The sequence below is a fragment of the Lampris incognitus genome, chromosome 15, assembly GCF_029633865.1.
Source record: "Lampris incognitus isolate fLamInc1 chromosome 15, fLamInc1.hap2, whole genome shotgun sequence".
Lineage (NCBI taxonomy): Eukaryota > Metazoa > Chordata > Actinopteri > Lampriformes > Lampridae > Lampris > Lampris incognitus.
Genome location: NC_079225.1, coordinates 41,216,832 through 41,230,595, shown reverse-complemented (window position 1 = coordinate 41,230,595; position 13,764 = coordinate 41,216,832). Strand labels below are relative to the sequence as shown.

Sequence of the window (13,764 nt, the reverse complement as noted above, 5' to 3'; positions counted from 1 at the left end):
CTTACTTAATGGCTGAGCTAGTTAGCATGTCTAACCGAACTGACCCCGACGTTAATCAATATATCGATGCCTTGGCGTTGGTTAAAGCTCACCGTTTGATGAGGGGACGAGCCCGAACGCAAACTTTGACAGACGATTCCTCCGCCATTGCCGCTTTTGCTCCGTAGCGCCGAAAATTATCAAAGAAGTCGTTCAGATAATCACCAACTCATCCCAAGAAATCGAGTTAAAAAGCCCACCGGAACCACCTCACACCGACTACTGTTTTCAAATACGCGCTGTGTGCGCTGATTGGCGAGCGATCGTTTTTAAAAAATCCCGTACTGCATCCTGATTGGTGGACATCGTACGGGGACGGCTCCATTACAATGGGGGGGCTAAAACATAAAAACACATATCGGTCACGCAGAAGCGGCATTGTCTCTCGCACGGTTATATCAACTTTCGTTAATTAACTCCAAAAATCACGCCAGGATCATTAAAATTTGAGAAATAGTCGCAAACGTACCAGTGAGTTTGTTCGTTTTTATAGCGCGCACACAAGCCGGCGTGCTGATGGTCGCGTCCCGATTGCGGCCTGAGGCTGCGACTGACGTCATTTTTACGCGTCCTGTGTGGTGGGAACCACATGAATATTCTGCCAGAAAGTTTCTCTTAGGAGCGTTTTGGTCAGATCGCTTACCTTGAGCCATAATAAGTCTAAGTTATGTCAGTATTTCCTTCAGTTGTACCCATGTAGGAAATTTGAAGAGAAACAAATCCTTTTCAGGACGTTTTTTTAAGTTATAATGTCTCTGTTTGCTGTGAACAGGTATGCATGTTTAATTTGCTATTCATTGCAAGTTGCCTGCTTCAACAAGACAGTTGAGTCGGTGATTCCAGAGTGACAATTCTGTTACGTCACTTACCAGTGTTTTCACGTTTAGGGAACACCACACTGTCGTTTATTAATTAAAGTTTGGCTTTTGCATTTGTAATAACGTAATGGCTTTCGTGCTCTTCACAGATACCTTGGAGAAGGTGGTGAAGAGAGTGTCTCGCACAAAGAGTCTCGGTCCAAAATTTTGTTGGCGAGGCTACAGCAGAAAGCAAAAGAAAGGGAGGGACAGAGTTTGATAAACTCCAGAGAACATCTCCCCGACGGCCGGACAGTTTTGCAGGAGGCCAAGAAGAAAAGAAAACAGGAAGAGGACAGCAGTCAAGAGCACAAAAAACATTCAAAGAAGAGGAAAGGAGAATTAACTCGGACTGCACCTTCGCCTCTTCCCGAAACTGTCAGCCAACTGGAGTTGGTTGGAAAGAAGAAGAAAGGGGAAAAAAAGAAACAGAAGAAGAGTGATCAGTCAGGTTTGTGCTTGTGCTCCTATACACTTGTGCACTCACACTGACAATATTATTTCGTCGATGCCACTCAAGTGAGAGTCTTTAAATATTCTGATGGTTAAGGAAATGTAAATTAAGGTTGTTGATTGATTGACGATCAGCTTTTACCAAAAGCAATAAACCAGAGAGTAAAGGACTAAAATGTGACGTGATCAGCTGGGCGTTGATGTTGAGCATAGTGCGGTGGTCTTAGCAGGTGGCTGTTGTTCTGGTTCTTTCAAGGCATTTGGGGAAACACTGTTGAGAAAGAGACTGAATGGACTCACCAGAGGCATGGCACCAGATTATCAGATGATGGACTTGGAACAGAATATATTTGCATGAGAGCTAGCAATGCAGCCAGATATTGTTAACTCGTAGCATGTTTACAGTTGTGATATAGTTAAAGCAAATCATTAGATGTAGATAACAATAAAAATGATCAAAAATACAACATCCAGTATGCCTTTTATTATTTAATTTGTCTTCAATGCTCTTTTTGTTTACATTTTAGAAAATTTAGTAGAAGTTCTTCCTGACACTACTGTAAAGGATGAACATAGAGAGACTGAAAGTTCAGAAGAAAAGGAAGAAAGACAGAGTGACCACAACAAAAAGGATGCAGAACAAGACGAGAAGGATGGGAAGATAGCTACCCAGACCAGCTTCAAAATCCTCGGAGGATTTGAGAATAAACCTGTCCGAAAGGTAAGCGTGACCTGCCTGAAAAATACAGCTTATAATTTTCTCAAAGGTTTGAATCCAAGCTTTATTTCACTTCAGATCTCCTTTATAATGCACTTATCTGGGAAATAAGGATAATATTGCATGAAAAGGCCTACATGGCATTCACTGTGTCTGTGCGTTCTTTTGTTCCCAGGTGCACAGAGTCCTGCCCCAGTGGCTTGCCCAGCCTGATGTGATACAAAGAGACATCAAAAACAACCTGGTTCCTGTCTCTGAAGTTCAAGGACTTTCTGCTAACCTTATGAGGAAGCTAGAAAGTAATGGAATCCAACACTTCTTCCCAGGTGAGGACACAAAGTTTGAGTTCTTTTTTCATTATCATTATCATTATCAATATTATTGTTAAATGTTGTAAGGATAAAAGTTGCGTGCCTTTTTGGTCTCTCAAATTATCACAATCTCACACTATAAGTCTTTGACTCAGTGACAGTTTGACACTAACCTAGAACTTAATCTACTGTTTGTCGACAGAAGACATGACCATGTTTGATAAGGCTGTACCATTAAAACCTGCTCACAAAATAGATATGGTCTTTTCCCCCTTGTATTAACCATGTACACATAATTGACTCAACCTAATCAAATGTATGCTGTTCAAATTCTCTTTATCTTTCTACATTTATTCACTATGGGCTTGACAGTTTTCAGTTTAAATTGCTCATCAAATCTAATCTTTCTATAAGACTCCACAGAGCATTTTGTGAGGATGTGTTAAGTATGTCGTGACTATGTTGTGCAGTTCAAGCAGAGGTCATCCCGGCCATTTTGGACTCGGTTCGCCAGGGGCTGTTGATCGGACGAGGCGGTTACAAGCCCAGGGATATATGTGTGTCAGCACCAACAGGGAGCGGGAAAACTCTTGCGTTTGCCTTACCCGTCATACAGGTAAACCCTCCAGAGCAGGAGGAATGAATCCACCTCCACATCAGAATTCACATGTCATCCAACATGTCTTACGTTAAGTTAGTGTTTGAGATCAGGAGCATCTTTCTTCCAAACAATATCAACTAGAGATTCAAGGACGTCAAATGTAATTTTAGTGAAAGCATTATATTTATATCCCCTTTGCCAGTTTTATTTACATTTCTTTTGAATACCCATTTGTTAACCTGGCTCTATTTTCTTATTTACATGTTAGTCCTATATCCAAAGGTGTGTTGTTTTTTTATACATTGCTATCAGGTATGAACCAAAAAATGTTAATTTACTTTTAAAATCATTCATGGCAGTTTTAATATAATAATAATATTTCATTTATGGAGCACTTTTCAAGCAATAAGCATAAAGTGCTTTCCAGGGTGAAAAATTTTAAAACATAGGCAATGTGAGAGAACAATTGCAAGAGGTCCATAATGAAACATGCGACAGGCATGGGCGCAAGTCCGTGAATACTGGGATGGCGTCCAGCGCATTACCTGTGCCCCCATCCTCAGGGTTAGTGGTTGTGTCAGAAAGGGCATCCGATGTAAAATTTTGCCAAATGAGTATGCGGATTGACAAGACCATACTAGATCGGTCTAGACCTGGGTTAACAACGGCCACCATTGGTGCTGTGCCCTCACAGGGTACCGATGAAAACTATAAAATGCACTGTGGCGACCCCTGAAAAACAGGGAACAAGCCGAAAGAAGTCAAAGAAGCAGTTCCAGTAATACCCGCCCGTTGTTTTAGTCTGTCAATAAGGACAGAATGGTGGATCATAGCAAAAGCTGCACTGAGGTTAAGCAATAATAGCATGGAACATGCACCAGAGTCTGCAGCCATCAGTAAATCATTTGTGACTCTGAGAAGGGCAGTTTCTGTGCTGTGTAGCTTGCGGAACCTAGATTGAAACTTCTCAAAAATGTTGTTGTTTAGTGCCTGTAGTAGTTGGTCCAGCACTGTCTTTTCTAGGATTTTTGAAATGGAAGGCAGTTTGGAAATTGACTAGAGGTTTTTTAAATTTGTGAGATCTAAACTGGGTCCCTTCAGCAGTGGTTGAACACAAGCCGTTTTAAAAAGATCTAGTACAACTCCAGAGGTCAGAGAGCCATTGATGATGGTCAGCAGTGCAGGGCCGATTGACTCTATTGTCTCCAAATTCAGTCTCCCATTCAAGGGAGATGCACCAGTCCTGAGGCTTGTTTGTTGATGACATGCTCATGATTTTTGTCCCCATGTTTCTGTATTTGGGGGTGTCCTGTTCACTTTAATGTTTAACGACACAAGACATTTTATCAATCATATTAGGCGCTGATGGAGCGGGTGGTGTGCCAAGTCCGGGCTTTGGTTGTGTTGCCAACCAAAGAGCTTGCTCAACAGGTAACCCTTTAGTTAGCATGAGATGTTTGTTGCACCTTTCATTGCTCCAGCAGTTAGAAAAGCTTTGTCAACTGATGCTCTCCTACACAGGTTTACAGAGTATTCACATCGTACTGCGAGGGCACCAATCTAAAAGTTGTCATGCTGGCTGGTCACAAGTCCTTTGCTGTGGAGCAGGCTTCACTTTTAGAAAACAGGTGAGGATGGAGGGCAGATGTTGCCCCAGGGGATAATGCCACTTATCTCTGGTTCAGCTGGGGATGACAAGTCAGTTTCCCTTGTCTGCTGCACTGTGTCGCTGGTAGGCAGCATAACGGTACTAGCAGCTGTCGTCCCTCGGCTCGCTTGCTCAGCCAAGTACCATAACATCCTCTGTAGTTCCTGTGAATACACAGAAACAGCTTCGGGGCAGTGTAGGGAGAATGATGGTAGTCTGCTGATGCGTAGGACTGGCTCCTGATTATAATTATAATAATAATAATTACATTTATATAGCTCTTTTCAAAAGAAATGTGCATGTTAGGGTTAATACTCCTGTCTGTGCCCCTGACCAAGGCAATGGGAAAAGAGCTGGAATTGCTCCCCAGGCGCTGCATGAAGGCGGCAGCCCACTGCTCGTAGCTGCACAGATCACAGCTAGAATGGGTTAATTTGCAGTAAATGAATTTCCCCAAGGGGATTAATGAGAGAAACTTAACTTTCTAGACACCCAAAGCGCTTCATATTGAAGGAGGTAACTCACTTCAATCACCACCAATGTGTAGCACCCACCAGGGTGAGGCACGGCCGCCATTTTGCTTCAGAACGCTCACCACACATCAGTTTGAGGTGGAGAGGGAGGAATCATTGAGTGAATTACATGGTGGGGGGGGGGGCTGGTTAGGTGGCCAGCTGGAGACAGCCAGGTTGGGAATTTTGCCAGGACACCGGGGAACCCCCTGACCAGAGGGAAGACTGGCCCACCAACACCACTTCAGGCAGCAACTCAGTTTTCCCAGGAGGTCTCCCATCCAAGTACTAGTGTAGCCCATAGCTGCTTAGCTTCCATCATTTGGCAGAGCCAGGGTACATGTTGGTATGGCTGCCGGCATGGTGGTGATTGGTGGGCATCTTCCTACAGCATCACACACATGCACAGACCATAATGTTGCTGCCACCAGATGGAGGAGCACCAATTCCTAGCCCTGGCTGCCACTCTTCGAAGATCATTCTTGGAAGAAGCCTCTATAAAAACAACAGAGGTGGATCACTTACAACAGTGGTACAGATCATGTTTTACATGTGTACCACATGAATCACACAAAACCTTTTACACTAATAGTCAAATTCAACTATCACTATTGAAGCCTTGCATGCATTCTAATTTCAACATGTCATTATAACCAAACCTGTAGGGGTGTAAGTTTCATCACGAGACGACATTATATTGATTCTTTGAACAATGATATTTTCTGATATCACAAACTCTGCCAGAAAAAACAATTTCAATTCGATTTAACTCAGGGGCCAGTGATCGATATGAGACGGTGTCACATGCCCATTTAACGCAATCAGTTATGTTTATATCAACTCACAAAAAGCAGCTAAAATGCGATTTGACAGTTTTATTACTGAGCTCTTCCAGACATTTAAATGAAAAACAATCTGTTGTTTTAAATAAGAAGAATAAAACTAGACCTCCCGTCGTTCACTATAAAGGGCCACACTTCTCGGTTTAGGTGCGTATGCTTTTCATCAGTTAACTGAAAGAGCCCCTGATGACCTTTCAATTGTGAACATACACCATGGACATCCCTGCTTCATCCCCTTGGATTTGCAAGGCTGTCTGTATGTTCAGTGGTTTAGAGATGTTGAGCTTTAACATTTTCACATCCCAGGCGTGTCTTAAAGACGATGACATAGAGCGATGTTTTCACTTTGCGTCGATGATATCGAATCGGCAATCGATAAATCGACCCAGATCAATGAATCGCTCCATGCCGACAGACCTGATCCATGAAAATAAGAAAGCGGCTGTGACTCCTCATAATGGAAGTGTGGTTACACATTTATCATTCATTTTCATTAACGAGGCAAAAAGGGAAAACACGGAGCTTCCGCTATTCCGTCACTGGACGCCTGTCGGTACAGCCACCGCTCACCTTGTATTTCACGCTGATATCCATCCCAGAAGGATCCTACTGGGAAAGAAAAACCGCTTAGCTGTTTTGTGATTGTGTAATTATGTTTTGTTTTTATTTTTCAGAGGCGGAATGACACGGAGTTTGGCAGACATTGTTGTGGCGACCCCTGGCCGACTGGTTGATCACATCAACAAGAACTCTGGCTTCTGTCTGGACCACCTCAGATTCCTTGTAATTTCTTAAAACCAACGTTCCTTCAACTGTTACACTTTGGAAAAGTCTGATAAATTTAGCATCGCCAAAGAAAGGACGTCAAACAAGTGCTCGCCACTGGCAGTGTGTTTGTGAATTTGTGAAAAGAAATGACTGCAAGGGAGCGGCCACTAGAGTTGAAACCCTGATATCAGAACTCCTCAGTTTGCAATTAATCGTCTGTCCCCAGGTAATTGATGAGGCCGACCGGATGATTGACAGCATGCATCAGTCTTGGCTTGGTCAAGTCACCAAGGCGGTGTTCAGGTCAGGAAGTGGCCCCGAAGCCACTTCCCTCTTCAGGAGGACTGAGCCCACGCACATCACAGCAGCCAGGTACGACAAGCTTTCAACTTGGTACCAAGTATCTTCACATGTCAGAGCTTTGTCAGGGTTTTTCAGCAGAGACGGATAAAAGCAAATGTTTCCACACTTGTCCATTTTTTTTTTTTGATTGATGCGAAATCCCTGTCTTGTTTTGGTTTTCAACAAAGCAAAATGTTTCTTGGTTTTTTTTCTTTTTATAATAATGCCCTGTGGGGCGTCCGGGTAGCGTCCGAGGATCGCCTGTTTGAATTCCGTGTTACTTCCGGCTTGGTCGGGCGTCCCTACAGACACAATTGTTCGTGTCTGTGGGTGGGAAGCCAGATGTCGATATGTGTCCTGGTCGCTGCACTAGCGCCTCCTCTGGTCGGTCGGGGCACCTGTTCGGGGGGAGGGAGAACTGGGGGGAATAGCGTGATCCTCCCACGCACTAACTACATTCCCCTGGTGAAACTCCTCACTGTCAGGTGAAAAGAAGCGGCTGGTGACTCCACATGTATCGGAGGAGGCATGTGGTAGTCTGCAGCCCTCCCCGGATCGGCAGAGGGGGTGGAGCAGCAACCGGGACAGCTCAGAGAGCGGGGTGATCGGCCAAGTACAGTTGGGGGAAAAAAGGGGGGAACGCCCCCCCCCCAAAAAAAAGATTCCCTGTGGATTAAACTGACTTTTGAGGTATTGTTTACTGCATTCAAATCCTAAAATTGGTTAACAAATTTTGACCCCAGAGGTCATACCAAGTCTCCTGCACACAGTCAGTGACCGTGCCGACCTCCTGTCACTCCACCCCAGCCTTTCCCCACCCCAGATGCCCCTGCAGAAGCTCCTGTTCTCCGCCACACTCACACAGAACCCAGAGAAGTTGCAGCAGCTGGGCCTCCATCAGCCCAGACTCTTCAGCTCCGTTCACAGTCACTGCTCCCCATCTGCCACCGCCACAGGTCATCCTGGCACACAAGGAGGCGCGCCCCAAACACAGGAGCGATTCATCGTCCCTGAAGGTCTAACAGTAAGTCGGGTTACCAGGGTGGTAGCGTTTCTCACCGGGGTTTACCACCTGTCAGTTCCATTGATCCATTGATTCCATTGTCACTCTATGGGTGTGCCATGGATCTTTTCATTTAGACACAAAATCCTTTTTCCGTCAGTTCCCAAAGTTTGGAATCACCTCTGCTTGCACAAGACAGTAGCTGACCCAAGGTGAAGTTATAGTTTGACAATGGCGAGTAACAGGACATGATGCCAGCTCTATTACTCTGCATTCAGTTAATAATCAGCATTTTAGGCACGTCATTGCACACAGGTGTTCCTGTAATAACATGCGCCACTGGGAAAAAATTCCCGCCTGACAAGAAGAGAGCTCCAACAAGGAGAGTTTGCAGGGCACCGTAGTTCACTGACCTTTGGGTGGTTAGCGCTGTGACCTGACAACAAGAAGGTCCTGGGTTCGAACCCCGGGGTTGTCCAACCTCGGGGTCATCCCAGGTCATCCTCTGTGTGGAGTTTGCATGTTCTCCCCGTGTCTGCGATCGGTTTTCTCCGGGTGCTGCAGTTTCCCCCACCATCAGAAAGACATGCATGTTAGGGTTGATACGCCTGTCTGTGCCCCTGACCGAGGCATGGCAAGACGAACTGGAGTTGGTCTCCTACCTACACAGCTAGGATGGGTTAAATGCGGAGCGTAATTTCCCTACAGGGATGATTAAAGTACATCAATCGATCAAAATCTTTAAAACCGTGATGACACCCAGACATTGAGCAGGAATTTTGTGATGCTGATGTAGTGTCTTTCCACAATGCTTGCTACTCAAAATTCATCGATGGAGACTTTAGTGTTTGTAACTTACTGCGCCTCACAGGGGATTCAGCTCTGGTTTATGTGGGTTCTCCTCTCTAGGAATACTATGTGCCTTGCACGCTCAGCAAAAAGCCCCTCATCATCCTCCACTTCATCCTGCGTCTGAAGTTCAGTCCCATCTTGTGCTTCACCAACTCCAAAGAAGCGGCACACAGGTTGGCTGGAGCAGCAGTCTGTTGATGTGATACATGAACATGATATACTGGGTGGGGGGGGTGTCAGTTGTGAGGTTAATTTTTCAGTTCAAGTGAATTATACTCAGTTTTTCCTGTGGCAGGTTGCGTCTGCTACTGCAGCTCTTCGGTGGAGTGGAGGTGGCCGAGTTCTCCTCCCGACTCTCTCCCGCTGAAAGGAAGAAGACACTGAGGGATTTTGAGCGTGGAAAGATCCAGCTGTGAGTGTGTGTGTGTGTTGTGTGTGTGTGTGTGTGCGCGCGTGTGCCATTATATAGCATCAACTGTCTTGGATCTGCTGTCACCGCAGCAGTAGGTCTTTATCTTCCAGATCTAATTATTCACTATTAAATGACCTCTGGACATAAAAGAGAAGAACATTACTGTATCCCACATCACCATGTTATATCTGAACTAATTTCTTGAAGCAAGTTTTATGGTGGGCGTGGCACGGTGGTGCGGTGGTTAACATGGTCGCCTCCCAGAAAGAAGGTCCTGGGTTCGAACCCCGGGGTTGTCCAACCTTGGGGGTCATCCCATGTCATCCTCTGTGTGGAGTTTGCATGTTCTCCCCGTGTCCACGTAGGTTTCCCCTCCACAATCCAAAGACATGTAGGTCAGGTGAATCAGCCGTACTAAATTGTCCCTAGGTGTGAATGTGTATGTGTGTGTGTATCGGCCCTGTGATGGACTGGCGGCCTGTCCAGGGTGTCTCCCCGCCTGCCGCCCAATGACCGCTGGGATAGGCTCCAGCATCCCCGCGACCCCGATTGGGATAAGCGGCGTGGATAATGGATGGATGGATGGAAGTGTTACGGTGAAAGTCGTGGAGACGACGGGTCCCCAACGTTAACAATATTTGTGAGCAGCCACTGACAATTTCCCGTCGAGGTACGTTAGCTAACATATACCAATACACAATATCATTTCAAAGGTTGGTCAGCACAGACGCTGCTGCCAGGGGCATTGACATCGACGGGGTCAAGTACGTCGTGAACTACGATGCTCCACAGTACATTCGGACATACATCCACAGGTATGTCTCCCTATCACATTACTTACCCAAAACCACATTTTCATAACCGCCATCTTGAATTTTTTTTTTTTTTACTTGACAATGGCCCTTGCAAAACTTAATTCCTAAAATAAGAGTTCCTCCACAAGCTGTTGGTACAGAGATGGACGTTAAAAGTGACATGATGTGGAAAATATTGGCTGATCCTTACATATACGTGTTGCTACGTTCCCGTCAGGATGTTAAAGGTTCTTTTGAAAAGTAAAACAGAAATCAGCTGCATAAAAGCTGGCCGGTTTTAAACAACGCGCTCCCTGTGCCACATCATCAGAAACAACAAAAAGAAAAACTGAAAATGGTTGGCAAGGACTCATTTTTGAACCAATTTGAACTATTTTTTGAATTCGTTTAAAAATTTGAACTAATTTTTTAATACTCTTTTTTTCCAATTTTTGTTTTCTCTGTATTTTTGTTCCATTTGAATTTCAGAAATAGATGATGGAAACACACCTCTTGTCGTGCCGCGCTCACTTATTCACTGAAATCTGTTCTGGTACAGGGCCGGCAGAACCGCGAGGGCTGGAAAAGTGGGCCTGGTCTTCACCTTCCTGCTGGGAATACAGGTAACATTTCCCTCTCTATTTCAGATACGAGCCACTGTGTAATGCCCACAGACAAGTCAATATGTGTGTGAGAGAGAGAGAGAGATGTGAGGGAATAACAGACAGGTATACAGTGGCTTCAGAAAGTAATCAGACACCTTCACTGCAGACTTTGTGTCATAGATTTAATCCTAAACGGATAAAATTGCCGTTTTTGGACGTCAGTGTACACTAAATGACCCATAATGACCCAAAGTGAAAACATGTTTCTAGAGATTTTTGTAAACGTGTTGATCAAAAACTGAACTGTCTCATGTACATAAGTATTCAAACCCTTTTCTGTGGCGCTCCAAGCTGTGGTCGCGTGCGTCGTCTTTGCTTTAATCATCCTTGAGATCACAGGAAGGTGAATCAGTTCATCTGGACACAACGTTTCATCGCTCAACTAAGTGACCTCTTCAGTCTCAACTGACTGCAGGTACCCCCACCCTTATAAACAATACAGTGTGGCACAACGACTGAGAACAGTGATCAGTTTCATATCCAAATTAGCATGACCGTTAACTAGAGTTACACTGGCCATGTGTACTATTCACAGAGGATTTGGGAATAGGTGCAATCACATCGGTGTAAGATGGCAACACATGTACTCTTAGGGCCCTGACACACCAAACTGACGGTCGGCCGTCGGTGAGCGTCTGTGACCCTAATTTTTGTGGTTTGTCCCGCACTGTCGGCACTAGTCGGACCCCTGCCGGCAGCTTTTCGGCCGATTCAGCATTTTGAATCGGCAGAGCCCGTCGGTGTGAGAGATCACTCTGATTGGCTGTTCAGCTTAGCGAATCAGTGCTAAGCTAACGCATCAGGGCTGTCAGCTGTAGTCTTTGCGGTGTGTTCAAGTGCTACTTTTTGGCCCAGACGGCAGGCGACGTGAGGCAACACAGCAGCCGGCCCTCGTCGCCGCTAATCGGTTTGGTGTGTCTGTGCCCTTAGCCCCCCCCCCCCCCCCCAGTTCAGTGTTGGTCGTTCCCGCTTCACATAGATGGCCTCTTTAAATTCATTCCATTCAAATCAGCGTTCCTCCCTATCAAGGATGTCAGTAATTTGCGTATGAAACTGGTCGTTGGGTTCGATCGTTATGCCACTGTATTGTTTATAAGGATGGGGGCACCTGCAGTCAGGTGAGACTGAAGAGGTCACTTAGATGAGTGATGACACGTTTCTCTCAATAAAGGTTGTGTCCAGATGAACTGATTCAACTTTCTGTGATTTTCTTACCTGGATTATTGAGCATGCATAAAGACTTTCTAAAAACATGTTTTCACTTTGTCATTATGGGTTATCAGAGTCATGTTTATTGGCGATGTAGGTTTGCACATACATGGATTTTGACTCGGGTTTCGTGGTTCTGTCAGTATACTTACCATAGAATAACAACACTACAACTCAACAATCTTCATATACTATATACACAAGGATTGACTTATACAGCTGAAATAAGAGGTGATAATGTGCAGTTATTATTATTTGATTTTTATATATTATTTAGTGTAGATTAATGGGCAAAATTGGCAATTTTATTCATTTAAGTCTGTGAATGTTCTCATTCATCCAGGTCATGGTTATCCAAAGGAATTGAATCGAGTGCAACTGGACTTGGTATATATCCGTGAAGACGTTTCGCTTCTCATCCAAGAGGCTTTCTGACTAACTAGGCTAGTCTGACTAGACCAAGCTTGGTCTAGTCAGAAAGGCACGAACTGAGGAAGCCTCTTGGATGAGAGGCGAAACGTCTTCACGGATATATACCAAGTCCAGTTGCACTCGATTCAATTCCCTTGGATTTATTCATTTAAAATGAAATCTACAGCACAATAAAGTGTGTAAAAAGTGAAGAGGCAGACAAACCTAACAATACAAATCTGTTTATTTAGCACAATCCACACATAAAAATAAGTCGCAATTACCAAACACCTGGATCACCGGTCCGAATCCCCGTGTTACCTCCGGCTTGGTCGGGCGTCCCTACAGACACAATTGGCCATGTCTGCAGGCAGGAAGCCAGATGTGGGTCTGTGTCCTGGTCACTGCACTAGTGCCTCCTCTGGTCGGTTGGGGGGGAATAGCGTGCTTCTCCCACGCGCTACGCCCCCCTGGTGAAACTCCTCACTGTCAGGTGAAAAGAAGCAGCTGGTGACTCCACATGTTTTGGAGGAGGCGTGTGGTAGTCTACAGCCCTCCCTGGATCGGCGGAGGAGGTGGAGCAGAGACTGGGACTGCTCAGAAGAGTGGGGTAATTGGCCGGATACAATTGGAGAGAAAATCCACACAAAAAAAAGTCCCAATATGCTTACATGACAAAAAGTGAATAAAAATCATCAGCCTATACTGTGTGTGTGTGTGTGTGTGTGTGTGTGTGTGTGTGTGTGTGTGTGTGTGTGTGTGTGTGTGTGTGTGTAGAATGTGTAACCCCAGTGTGGGTAAGGATCCAGGTGCAGGCGTGATATGAATCCGACCCGACCGGGAAATGACCCTGGTCATGGTCACAATGTAGAAAGAACTATATATATATGTGTGTGTGTGTGTGTGTGTGTGTGTGTGTGTGTGTGTGTGTGTGTGTGTGCGGTTAAAACACAAACGTTTGCACTGCGATTCCACAGGAGAGGAAGTTCCTTCAGATGGTTCAGGATGCAGGCAGTCCTGGGATCCGAAAGCAGATAGTCCGACCCGGGAACTTGCAGAGTATGGAGGAGCGCTACGAACAGGCACTGCAGAAGCTAGCCACTGTTGTAAAGGTACAGTTTCTGTTTTAAATGCTATAATTGGGGGAATCTGTTACCTTAGAGAAGGCCCCGAAACCCTCCTTTTTAATTACTGCTTTTCCCTGTGTCCTTCCCCGACCCTTAAAACTTACCTGCCGTTATTCGTCAAAATTGCTGTTAATGAAAGTGTGCAATATATGTAAAATTTATTATTTTCACTTCTTTTTACAGAAAGAAAAAACCAAAAA

The 13,764-nt window shown here is 45.0% G+C and overlaps 2 protein-coding genes across 2 annotated transcripts in view; one reads left to right on the top strand and one right to left on the bottom strand.

Annotated features, from left to right (window-relative positions):
* cenpe (centromere protein E) overlaps positions 1-599 on the bottom strand; it is a 52,937-nt gene extending 52,338 nt beyond the window's left edge. The window contains exon 1 of the mRNA XM_056294224.1: positions 509-599. Coding sequence (XP_056150199.1) covers positions 509-599 — 91 coding nt within the window. The remainder of the gene's footprint in view (positions 1-508) is intronic.
* A 28-nt stretch (positions 600-627) lies between these two features.
* The window catches only part of ddx51 (DEAD (Asp-Glu-Ala-Asp) box polypeptide 51), a 15,095-nt gene continuing 1,958 nt past the window's right edge, over positions 628-13,764 (top strand). Inside the window, exons 1-15 of the mRNA XM_056294223.1 lie at positions 628-811; positions 1,007-1,347; positions 1,877-2,070; positions 2,243-2,393; positions 2,849-2,994; positions 4,339-4,410; positions 4,501-4,607; positions 6,656-6,764; positions 6,976-7,121; positions 7,899-8,115; positions 9,004-9,119; positions 9,242-9,358; positions 10,072-10,173; positions 10,712-10,775; positions 13,415-13,549. Of these exons, the coding sequence (XP_056150198.1) occupies positions 789-811; positions 1,007-1,347; positions 1,877-2,070; positions 2,243-2,393; positions 2,849-2,994; positions 4,339-4,410; positions 4,501-4,607; positions 6,656-6,764; positions 6,976-7,121; positions 7,899-8,115; positions 9,004-9,119; positions 9,242-9,358; positions 10,072-10,173; positions 10,712-10,775; positions 13,415-13,549 (2,040 nt within the window). The 5' untranslated portion in view covers positions 628-788. The remainder of the gene's footprint in view (positions 812-1,006; positions 1,348-1,876; positions 2,071-2,242; positions 2,394-2,848; positions 2,995-4,338; positions 4,411-4,500; positions 4,608-6,655; positions 6,765-6,975; positions 7,122-7,898; positions 8,116-9,003; positions 9,120-9,241; positions 9,359-10,071; positions 10,174-10,711; positions 10,776-13,414; positions 13,550-13,764) is intronic.